The sequence below is a fragment of the Morus notabilis genome, unplaced genomic scaffold (genome assembly GCF_000414095.1).
Source record: "Morus notabilis unplaced genomic scaffold, ASM41409v2 Scaffold1428, whole genome shotgun sequence".
In the NCBI taxonomy this organism is placed as follows: Eukaryota; Viridiplantae; Streptophyta; class Magnoliopsida; order Rosales; family Moraceae; genus Morus; species Morus notabilis.
The window spans coordinates 162417-174994 of record NW_010362485.1 but is presented as its reverse complement, the minus strand read 5'-3'; the positions used below and the strand labels follow the sequence as shown (position 1 = coordinate 174994).

Sequence of the window (12578 nt, the reverse complement as noted above, 5' to 3'; positions counted from 1 at the left end):
CTCTTTCCTCACTTTGCACTTATTAAAATGTTCTTTTTAAAATTAATCCCTATTTTTTTTTCTTTTTTGCTAAATGTTCTTCTGCAATTTAATCTTCTTTTATGTAATACTTAAAATATTGTGTTTTGCTGAAATACCACTTTTGTTTGTCTTAACTATGCTCTACTCAAATATTTTATTTTTTATTTTTTTACGAAATTAAACTCTTAAGAAATAATATGTTAAAAAATATTTTAGAAGAAATTTTAGATCTTTGTATAAAAAAATGTAACGCATTGAATACACAAGTGCACAGGACGTGTTTTTAACTAGTAATATAATTAAGCATGAATTTGCATCACGGATCCGCGGTAAGCATTGCTTTCCATAGATCAATTTTTTTTTAAGAAGCAAATAGTTTAACATTTTCTTCCACTTTTAATTAATTTCAGAGCTTGGAAATGTAGCAACTAATAGCATTAACAGAAAAGGTAATAAATAGCATGTTCTGAAATAATTGTTACAAATTATTGGGGTATTTGATATGAGAATTCGTATCATGGTTCGAATTATGGTTCTTAGTTCGTTACAGTATTTTTTCTCACAAAAAACACACGTAAACCAAGAATGATTCTAAATCATGATTCTAAATCTATAAACCAAACATCCACTACATAATCCGAAAATAATCAAAGTAAATGTCAGGTTTTGTACTTTATTGAAGAAAAAAATTAAAAATTACAACAAAAGGAGACCAGATGCAGAATGTTTCGAGATATATATATATATATATATATATATTTGTAAAATATGCTATTAAATTCTATACTTGAAAATTTATACTATCGATTTTGATTCCCCTCATTAATGATTCTAAATCATGATTCTAAATCTATAAACCAAACATCCACTACATAATCCGAAAATAATCAAAGTAAATGTCAGGTTTTGTACTTTATTGAAGAAAAAAATTAAAAATTACAACAAAAGGAGACCAGATGCAGAATGTTTCGAGATATATATATATATATATATATATTTGTAAAATATGCTATTAAATTCTATACTTGAAAATTTATACTATCGATTTTGATTCCCCTCATTCTTCCTAACATGAACTTCCTCTTCCGGATTTAGATGATTAAGTTATTAGTACTGTCAGGGTCCGATAGATTCAGAGTGTCGACGTGTCATGATTGACACGCGTAAGTACGCGGTTTGTCAGAAGCGGATCCGACGTGGCCAAGCTTTAAAGTAGATGATGATGACAAGACCTCCGACAAAAAAATGGGGTCGGCTAGGCCGAAGAAAGCATGTCCTAGGACTCTCTTTGTTGTCGAAATGATGAAAATGCCTTATAAAATACGTTAAAGAATCCGCAAACACAAATGAAAGAACTCTGGAGATGAAGAATGGTGAGATGTGCAACCAAATAGTTGATAGAGATGGAGAAAAGGAGGCCGAAGGTGCCTTGATAGAGCAGTGCTCTAGAGACAAGAGCGGGCTACTTCAGAAGCGAAGATGGTGACTCAAGTAGTGGATAGGGCTTGTTGGAGAGTGAGAGTTGAGTTGGTGAGGTGGATAAGGTTCTGGTAAAAAGAACTCCAAAAGCAGTGCATGTTGCTCTGAGAGTGAAAACGACGCTCGGAGCACTTGCTCCAACGGTGAGCGGAAGTCACCTCAAAAATGAAAACTTAAACGTTGCCGAAAAATGTGTGAAGAAACTTCAAAGAACTTTGTGATAGTGGTGGAAATGGATCAAAAAGTGTTTTGAGAGAGTTTCTATGACTGTCAACACTTGGAAGCTTTGAAGAACTTTGAAGAACTTTGAAGAACTTTGAAGAACTTGAAGAACTTCAAGTCTCTGTAGCAAGAGACTAAAGAAGTCTAGAAGGAGTGATCTAAAGAGAATTATCTGAGAAAAATAGGAGAGCTTATGGAAGATGATAGAAGTCAAAAAGGGGGGCTCAAAGTTCTCGAGTCTTCAGGTCTTTCTCTCGACATCTGAAATGAGGAATATGAGGGTATCTATAGGTGAAGTTGGTAGGAATTTGGCGGCAGCTCCGGAGGTTCCTACAACATGCTCTGACGAACAGCACAAGCAATCCTGATGGAGCAAAGCCCTCTAGCACTTTTCCGGAGTTGAAGAGGAGATTAGCCGAAAATAGAATGAAAACTCATGGGAACTTACTCTAGGGGTGAATCGGCGGCGCCTTTAAGGAAGCATGCATACGCAATCTAAATGGAGCAAAGTCATCAAAAGCCTTTCCGGGGTTGAAAAAGAGTTGGTTCGAAAAAAGAAAGAAAGGTTCATGGTGGCTGCTCTAAAGTCCAATCGGCGGCGCTCTAACGAAGACCTACACACACAATTCCCTTTGGAGCAAAGCGATCAGATGACTTTCCGGATTGACAAAAAAAAAGACCCGAAAATAGAAAGACTTAGAGGCAAAGTTCTGGGTTTGAAGCCGATGTGAAGAGTTCCAAGGTCTGAAATTCTCAAGAGTGTTTGAATCAACTTCATGCTATGTTGACTCCCTCTTTCAGAGGTCTAATTACATGTCAAACCTTGTCAGAGATGGTCTACACGATATTGGCTGAGTAGTCATCAAGTTGGCTATAATACGAAAGTTGCTTCAAATGAAGCTGCTCCGACAGTGAGCATGCTCCAAACGAAGGCTGCTCCAAGTGAAGTTGCTCCGAAGGGTAAGCATGCTCCAGGCGAAGATTGCTCTGATGGTGAGTTGGGCGAAAAGAAGTCCAAAGGAATGACGTATGACACGAAAACAGCTCTGTTAGGCATACTTGGATGTGAAGAGGATGCTCCGGGAGACATGCCTATCACAGAGGTAGCCTCCATTAGGCATGTCTGGTGCGGGTAGAGCCTCCGTTTGAGTCTAAACACTGAGAATCAACCTTAATGAAGAGGAGGAAGTTTTATGGTGTGGACTTAGGAATTTTAGGCTTCCAAAAGGACGGGAGGAAGGCTTTTTAGAAATTCTTCATCACCCATTTGTATTTAATCCGATTACAACTAAAAACCCCCCAAAAGGGATTTAAATTTAATCGAATTAAACGACAAACGAGCCTACTTGACTACACATGATCCACCAAATCACAACCCACGGGTGTTTCCTGAGCATAACGTGGATCCACGAAGTAAGCCTAATAATGTCGTGTGATGCCATGATTAGGCATGGACCCTTAAATGGATCTGGTACAAAATCAGGTATCAACAAGTACCAACTGTGTGTGTTTCCATTCTCTTACGCCTTCAAAAGAAAAGGTTTAAAATTTTGTTTCATAGGAGTTCCTCAATCGTAAGGCGGGTTGTGAATTCATTAGAAAGCCTCGTAAAAGGTATTAAAGAGTATTCCAATCACATAGAACGAAAAAACATCTAAGGTATAATTATGTTATGTACAACGATTCTGATTAGATCTAATGATTTAAAATTAAATGTCTTTACGTATTTGTACAGAATAATTCTTCTAGTATGAAGAATCGAGTGGATCAACAGCTCAATCATATGCTTATTGACAGCAATCAGGTCAGGGTTGAAATGGACCTGACAGAGACGTAATACCGATAAGGAAGCGACTCTTGTGTTGCACAATATGTACATATTAGTTTTGGCGCAGATTGTAGAGCACAAGAGCAAAGTGGAGAATGTAAAGATGGCCCCCACGAATGTTGGAAAATGGGTATGCAAGAGGAAGAGGGTGTAAGAAAAGTAGGCGACATTAACAACAACCGTTTGCCTCCATCACGTGCATCACACTCGATGTACAATTCGCCATTGGTTTTTTTGTCATCAATCAGGCCTTGATTATTTCACCGATTTGAGTTTTTAATTTTAAATTTTTACAGTAAAAAGTTCTTAAAAAATGTCACATTTAACTTTTTCTGCTACAATAAAAAGCTTTTAGAAAATATTACATCTCAACTCGAATTGAAAATTCGAATCCGGAAAGTGAACGAGACTTTAATAATGTAAAGTAGCTAATTAATCCTAGACCATAGTCAATGTAGGCTGAGACGTAGCTTACAGTTTATTCAACAAAATTGTCGAGTTCGAGAGATATAAGTGATAACATCATTGGTATTCTATCCATTCAAAAGATAATGTCGTGTGAATATCTAAACTATACTAAAAAAATATAATTAAGTAAAGCAAATAAAATTAGAAACTTATTTATCATCAAATAAGAGGTCCACGTTGGCTAAACTCTCATTCAAAAAAGGCTTGCACTACAAAAAGAAAACCAAGAACAGTTTGGCTTGTGATTTGTAAGAGATGACTAGTAGTCGGGAAATAAATTTTGAACAAGAAAATTCAATGACGTGCCTCCGTGTGTTCAAGCAAGAAAATTTAAAGTTTTGATGTGAGATTTGCCACGTCCATATTCCGGTGCATGTATCACAATACAGGACAAAGGAAAGAGCACAAACAAGTTTCTTAACGGCGAAGAAGTTAATCAAAGTGATGAACATGAACAATCACTACACACTACTCTTTAGAATCTTTATAAATGTTCTTTTACTTTTGGCGTGGAATGCTTTTTCCCTTTTAGTGAAAACGAAACGACACTGATTAGAGCCTCAAGTTCTAGGAACGATCACCCTATGCCATAAATTAAAAGTGTAGGCAAGTGGGCCCTTCTTCCTTACCAAAATATTCTTGAGCATAAAACACATGATTGGCCAAAAATAGCAAATAAGCAATTGATTTTGTTAAACTTGTAATAATGAGTAATTTAGCATTGAGAATCCCTTTACTAGTTCCATTTCTCCAATCATGTAAGGCTTCACAAAATTTGCATTCTGATTTTGCAAATAAAAAACATGCGTTCTGATTTTTCAAGTTAAAAAACATTAATTAACTAGAAAAAGGGAAAAAGGGAATACCAATCGCATTTCCATTCCCCTTACCATTCATGATAAGCACCCTTGATTCAAATCTTACTTGGCAATACGTCTGTGTCTATACAAATATAAAGTCGGTAAAAGATCTCATCCCAGCTTTTCCAATTACTTGGCAAAGAAACACATAAATCCGTCATAATTCATAGCATATCTTATTTTCCATTAAGGTGAAGGATAATTGATACACTACATTTGCCATTTGTATAAATCATTGACCAGAGTTGCTAAAGAGACTACCAGGTGTAACATTGCTAACGTCTCATGCAACTAAAACTAACTCGCCAAAATGGTGGGTTCTTGCAGTTGATCCATGGAAAATGAGACTGGCTTCTACTAAAGAAAAGTGAGCTTCACTGTCTCAAATTTAGAACTCTAGAACTTGAAATCCTTCTTCTTGGATTTACCTTCCTTATCCTGCATTTTACGCTTCCTCTTTTTCTCGTTCTGCATAATAACATATTTAAATGGTTAAATGAATTATTAATAAACCGTGAGAAAGTTTGCACATATTTCTATTCCTCAAAACTATCTGTGTGTACATTAGTGAAAATATAGAAGTGGCATACCTCTGCAACCATATCACTAAAATCCTCCCGCTGACTCCGCTGCTTCTCTTCTTCCCTTGCTTCCTCGTATCTGCAAAATGCACCAATATGAGACTAACTGCCAGGGGCTAATAATAGCATTGTTTAGGGTTTTACTTACTTTGCAGGCAAAACATTTTCCATGACTTCCAATTCTTCGGGCTGCAGAGTGACATCCACTTTATCGGTTTTCTGACCCCTGAGCAGATCAACCTACAGCCAGAACATCCAATGAATAAACTAATGGTAGACAGAACTTAGTAACATATAAAATAAATAAGAGGAGTCCCTCTGGTTGTTTCCACCAGTTTTGTTCTCTAAAACACCTTCCACATAGTTGCAAAACAAAAGGATGATTGGGATTATAATAACTGCTCTATAGATGTTCTACAATGGATCCCAGTTGTAAAAGATTTAAATAAAAAAGAAAAAAAAAAAGAAGGGGGTTAAGTTGTTGGAAATCCACACAACACCAGAAAACATTCAAACAGAATAAGTAGCTCCTATAAGGCAGAATAACAAGTAACTTGCAACGAGCATGTCTCTTAAGTCTTAGCATAACATCAGAGGGGTAGTAACTGCAAACGTGCACTTAAAATGTTGGAAGCCATTAACAAAGATAACACAAGACAATGGCAACTTTACAAGACACGTGAAAGAAAGTCAGTTGCAGATGCACCCACATATCATACACAGAAAACAGAAGACAATGGCAACTTTACAAGACACGTGAAAGAAAGTCAGTTGCAGATGCACCCACATATCATACACGGAAAACAGAAGACAGCCTTGCTTACCCTTTTGGCACCCAACTTTTCTTGTGCGCCACTAGCAACCACATAACTGCAGGGAAAAAAAAAGGGCATATCCAAACACGTTTATCAATAATACCATCGGGGAAAAAAAAAAAAAAAAAAAAAAAAAAAAAACCATTCACGTACGTGTGGGTGGTTCCAAGTAACGTCCCTGGAGCAATTTTCTCCTCTTTTTCTTCAAGTACCTAAAAAACACGAGAGATAAGAGATCAAATTCAGTATTTTCAATACATGGTGAAGAGAGGAAACAAATTAACAAAAAAGCAATTTTTCCAATTGGCTAACAGCTAACTTACTTGATAAAGAGGCCTCTCAGGTTCTTTTCTCTGCTGCTTACGAAGGTCAATAACATCAGGTGTTTCAACGCCAGTAGGTGTGCTGAGAGGAAAAAAAAAATGGAATATTAGTATAGATGGACAAAACAGCGACCATGTACAGGCACAATAATAATCTTGGAAGGTGCAATTTTCCAGGGCACTTAAGGTTCAATTCCAAGAAGAATAATAACGAAACAACACAGATCACAAAATAATTCTGACACCTCGACAAGCTATCGACAGATTGAATGCCATCCTCTAATTCTTCTTCCTCAATTTGTTCCTCCTCTTCTTCTTCTTCCTCCTCCTCCTCCTCCTCTTCCTCCAAATCACCCCAATGCTTTGTCTTATCAACGGGCTCTTCCTAAACAATAAAGCAACTAATGATTAAGCAAACATAATATAAGATCTCCCAATAGCAAATCAATTAATAGAGTATTAACAAAAGCAAGTAGTTTCATTAGTTCAGCATCAAAATTTACACAAACGTCATTGGATTATGTTATAACTGCTGCAGCAATTTGAAAAAAGTTCTCTTTCAAATATTTATGAACTCAATCAGTGACACTCCAACAATCTTGTCAACATGAATTTGATGGTCTTATATCAGCCAACACAACCTCCTAATAGCAAGCTCATATGATTTTCAAACTACAATAACAAAACATATTTGATTATCTAATTATGCAAATAAGAAAGTACCTCATAATTTGGCTGCTCTTGTTGCTGAATACCAAAAACATCTCCGTACAGAGGTTGCCCATACTATCCAGAAAACACAAAACTTAAGAGACTTGTGGAATAAAAGAGAAAATTTGGAGGATACTCGTGTATATATGAAAAAAAAGGGGGAATACAGAAATGCTTGGCATATGAAAACTCACTTCATCAACAGGAGGTTTGCCCCAGCCGCCAGGATGGTAACCAAAGCTAGCTCCAGGAGGAATAGGAGCATTTAGCCCAGGAATCTTCAGATGTGGATACGATGGTGGCGGCCCATATCTCTGAGGTGGGAGAAACAGAATATCAAGCTGCATTTAAAAAATAAATAAAAAATAAAACAGAGGGAGAGAGAGAGTTCCAATCGCACCTGCATATTGATAAGCCATGGAGGAGGAGCACCATCTGGCATGCCAAGAGCCTCTTTCAGTTCTTGTGACAGCATACCTGGCTTCATTTCCCTCAATTTTACCTGTTATGTCAAAAAAGATAACATAAATCAGGTACATCACTATAATCCTAGCTAGTTTGCTCTAAACATTCAGAAAAAACTTCACTGCTTTCATCACATGTGAAAAACCAAAAATTTGATACTTTGGTCAAAGTCAACCACTTTCATTGGGACTCGTATCAAGAAAGCATACAACATACAAACCTCAAGAGACAAAATAAAGGTACCATCTAACAGGATAATATAAAATTTCTATGCTATCAGGTCCATGAGGTTTTCACTCACTTGAACCTAGATGCTCTGACATAGAAAGGATACATATGGTAAGAACATGAAAACACATCTCAATGCAAGTAAGATACCTCAAACTCCTTCCCTTCATGATACAAATCACCGAGAGATGTCAGCTTTGGCTTAGTCTGGTATTTGAAAAATGCATCATGGAGAACCTACATAAACAAGATCAGAAGTTTTATCATTAAACAAGGAACTATAATGTAAAATACATGTTTAATCATGAAGAAGACCATACAATCATAAAATATCAGTTAATATAAACCTGATAATCGATATCCATTTTTCCCATCTTTGGCTGCATACGTTCTCGTTGCTTTTGCTTCAGCTTCTTACTATCTTCTTTTTCAATGTAAGCCTACACAGAAAATCACACAGATGCCACAGAAGATATAAGTGGACTCTTTCCAACTGACATAATGGAAATCGAATTGAACAACCCAAGAAGATGAAGAAAATTTATTATTGCAAACAATAGGCCTAGACCAAATGGAGAATCACAGTGCGGCTCATCATTCACAGTTTACACCATAAATTTTAAAGGGTACAACTTCCACTCATCCAGTGTAATTCCATAAAGGGTGTCAATGGATTGGCATCTACCATTACTTCTAGCTTTTTATATCTCAAAATATAAGAGTTAGATTTAAAACTTATAAAAAATCTTACAAGAAAAGAAGTAGAGGATAGTTTGCATGTACACAAATAAAAACAATTTACTTTTTCAATCGTAGACTAAACATAGATGAAGATTGGCTGACAAAGCACTCAATTTAATCTAATAAACTAATAAAAATTTACCTGTCTAATTTTCTCAATTCCAGTGGCAGCAATGAAATCAGGTAGTTGAAAAGGTTGCTTCTCAATACCACGCTTTCCCTGCAAGATGAATTGAATGCCCCATGAGATACAAAGTTTTTCAATTATACCCTTAAGAAAGATCTTGTATCAAAACCATTTCAATCATAAAAATATTATTAAAAAAAAAATAAAAAATTATAGATGAATCCATCCCGAGCACTAGGCAGAATAGAAAGGCATCTGAAATTCAAAGCACATAAATCAGCACCTCAAGAGTAAATAATTCACAAATCTAAGATGCAAATATGATCATGCGTTAAAAATCCCCCATTAAAAATAAACACCACCCACTCTAGCATATATCTTAAACACAAATAATAATTCAAGGGTGCCCTTAGCCAACACCTACTAGTCCAGGCTCCAAGTTTCCGACCGCCGCACTCCTGCAAGAATGACATATATACATATAAGAGAAACCTTATTTGCTGTGATCTTACCTAAATCTAATCCCTGTACCCATCAATCATGCATATTGCATGCACATCTCAAACAATAGTGTGAGAACTTGAGGGATTGCTCACCTGCAAAAATTTCCGTTTTTGACACCAATGCCTTGGCACAGGTACAGTATTCCGGTAAGACTTCAGAAAAACCAACAACTTAGGATCTGCTGATGTTGCGTCCCAAACCTGAAAATGGATAAACACAGCACACGACCAGGGAATGAGGTCAAAACAAAAGCAGAAGTAGAAACCAGAAAGCAAGCCCTGAAAGCTAAATTAGAGAGCAAGAGAGAGCGGGCAAGCATTTTCAACAGATATATCCATACCTCAACAACATCAGGCCTGGAGCAGATCTGTTTCAGTTCAGCAATCTTCATCCTCCGTTGAAGCTGAAAGGTATAAAAAGTGCTTTCGTCAGCTTCACAACATAAGTGGTTATAATGAATTTTTCATTATTAATGGAAATTGGTCACTAAACCTTTTTTTTCTTATTTGACAAGCCTTTCTCTTTTTGTTGGTCATCTTGTTCGTCCTCTTCTGAGTCTGAGTCTGAGTCAGCCTTCTTATTTGCAGTTGTGTTCTCAGCAGACTCATCTTTCTTGTCCTCCTTAGAGCAAGGAAGAAATGCCTCAGTAATATTCTTCACAACAAAATGAATATCAAAGGGAAAGTATCATTCTAAAGACTATAACATAATTACTTCATACCTCAGCACCAGCAGAATCCTGGAAACTGAATTTTTCAAATATTTTTCTAAATTCCTCATCCATACCATCTTCTAACTCTGCTTTCTCAGGGACATACTCTACTTCAACTTGATCCACAATCTGAAAATTGTTGAAATAAAAATAAGTTTATCATAATATGCCTATTGATTAGAACTGGCAAATTACTAGGGTGATAAAACACCTAAACAAATCTATTTACATATCCACCTAGACAGTAAAATTTATCTGAAAAGAAAATGCTAATTTCATACCATTTCTAAAATAAACTTTACAGGGAAAAAGCAATCAACATTGTCTTAATTCATTCTATGATCCGTCAAGAAAGATAACGACAAAAAATTTCATTTCTTATGATTATTAGATTCAATTTTAAAAGTAAACAGAAATGTGATCAGTGACTCAACTATTGAAGAAATAACAAAGAGATCAAGAAGAAGCATAGAAAAGACACGCAAGCATGATATACAAGAGAATGTTAGATCAAAATACGCGCTTAATCTCTCAATCTACCCTTTCTTTTTCTCCCCCAGTTCCCATTTCAAATAATAGCGGAGAATGGCAAATTCCACAAACTTTCAGCTTCATTTTTCTTCTCTCCCTACATTTCTTCTTCTTCTTCTTCTTCTTTTTTCATTCCCTGTATCACTAAACAACAAGCTAATCTACTGTTTAACCAAAATCATCCTCTGAAAGCTCGTCATGGAAAAACCCTAGCTCTTCAAGACACTTTCTCTACTTCTCTAGTTCTTCCATAATCTATTTAGTTGAGTTCTTCTGATTTCAACACAAACAAACAAACTCAAAGATGAAAATCCTCAGCTCATCAAAATAAGCCATAGGGTGCAAACCCTAATTCCGTCGATCCAGCTAAAAATGCACCGCCAAAAGAACTCAGATTCCATCTCCAACCTAAATCTCGAAACGACACTCCTAATTCCAGTAAACCGATAAAAAAAAAACCCTAGAAATCAACTTCTCACCGCCATTAAACAGAAGTCTTGAAACAACGAAAAGAAAAGGCAACAAGGTGACATCTATACAGAACCTGTTGGGGATTGACGTGCTCCTTCGCGTCATCATCGGCGGCGTCGCTCTCGTCGCCGGAGGCGGCGGAATCGGGCGCCTTGGAGGGCTTGTTCTTCTTCTGCTTCCGCCTCCGACGACGGCGCTCGCTCTCCCGCGACTTCTTGGTGGCGTTGGAGCTAGGGTTAACATCGAGGTCGCCGTTCGGAACGACGCCGTTTGGGTGCGGAAGCGTCTCCGCCGTCATGTTTGGAAAGGGCTGAACTCCGATCCAAAGAAAGCCTCCGAGTGAGAGTGGAAGTTGAAGACGAACGAACAGCGCCCGTGGACACAGAGGGGAAAGATTTTGCCAAGGATAATGGCAGTTTGTTTATATATAAATCGGAACTCATCCGCCGCGTGTAAAGTCACTGGCACGTGAGAACTGAGGACCTATATCTATATCTGTGCGTTTGGTTCGTATATTCATATCATAGTTTGGATTATAATTCGTAATTCGTTACAGTATTTTTTTTTATAAAAAATACACATAAATCGAGAATCATTCTGAATCAAGATTTTAGTCATGTCATGTTGTGGTTAGCAAATTGTTCCCCAATTTTTTATTTTAACAATTAACATAAATTTATTTTGGGTGGCCCCGTTCACTTCGCTGATTCGAGTTTAGAATTCGAGTTGAGATGTGATTTTATATGAGAGCTTTTTACTGTAGCAAAAAAGTTAGATGTGATTGTTTGTGAGAGCTTTTTACTGTAAAAAAACTCGAATCAGCGAAGTGAACAGGGCCTTAGGTTGTTGTGTTTTTAAAATAATTGTTATACTTTTAATAAAAACATTATTTTTATTTAAAGTAAAAGTAAAAACATAAATAAAATCTAAAAATTACACGTATTAATTTCTCAAAATAACTTAAAAAGTGAACTGATTTGTGTACAAAGTAGTTTTGTACACTTTTATTGAACAAAATTTTTTTTGAGAGTTTCAAAAATAATTTTAAACACACTCTTTAACTGTTACAATTAAGTACATTTGATTAACGTCTGTTATAAAACTGACAAAAAGCAGCATGATACATGCACATGTCACAAATTTAAAGGATATTACTGGTATTTTATGTCATTGGCGCGTGTGAAGTCACTAGCACGTGATAACTGACAACAATTTTTTTCACTCACATAAACTGAGAACCGACGGGGGCCGCACAAGCGATGGAGCATGTGGTTTAATTCGATGCAAAGCGAAGAACCTTACCAGGGCTTGACATGCTGCGAATCCTCTTGAAAGAGAGGGGTGCCTGCGGGAATGCGGACACAGGTGGTGCATGGTTGTCGTCAGCTCGTGCCGTAAGGTGTTGGGTTAAGTCCTGCAATGAGCGCAACCCTTGTGTTTAGTTGCCACCGTTGAGTTTGGAACCTTGAGCAGACTGCCGGTGATAAGCCG

At 36.8% G+C, this 12578-nt stretch overlaps 1 protein-coding gene across 1 annotated transcript; it reads right to left on the bottom strand.

Annotated features, from left to right (window-relative positions):
- Positions 1-4910: 4910 nt before the first annotated feature.
- Positions 4911-11463, bottom strand: LOC21395348 (splicing factor 3B subunit 2). Its single transcript, XM_010102260.2, has 18 exons — positions 11161-11463; positions 10095-10214; positions 9866-9994; positions 9714-9776; positions 9466-9573; positions 8885-8962; positions 8349-8441; positions 8152-8238; positions 7709-7810; positions 7503-7622; positions 7321-7383; positions 6843-6982; positions 6598-6679; positions 6428-6486; positions 6284-6329; positions 5608-5699; positions 5469-5538; positions 4911-5346 (listed from the first exon to the last, which is right to left on the bottom strand). Exons 1-18 carry the CDS (start codon positions 11383-11385, stop codon positions 5275-5277), a joined length of 1749 nt encoding a protein of 582 aa, XP_010100562.1. The 5' UTR covers positions 11386-11463; the 3' UTR covers positions 4911-5274.
- Between the last annotated feature and the right edge of the window lie 1115 nt (positions 11464-12578).

What these genes read in the sequence shown, in the direction of transcription:
- LOC21395348 (XM_010102260.2), bottom strand. Translation starts at nt 11,385, where the DNA reads ATGACGGCGGAGACGCTTCCGCACCCAAACGGCGTCGTTCCGAACGGC. An exon ending in ATGAAGGGAAGGAGTTTGAG is followed by an intron (nt 7,811 to 8,151) that starts GTATCTTACTTG and finishes TTGACATAACAG; the next exon opens with GTAAAATTGAGGGAAATGAA. An exon ending in TTACTTGGAACCACCCACAC is followed by an intron (nt 6,330 to 6,427) that starts GTACGTGAATGG and finishes TTTTCCCTGCAG; the next exon opens with TTATGTGGTTGCTAGTGGCG.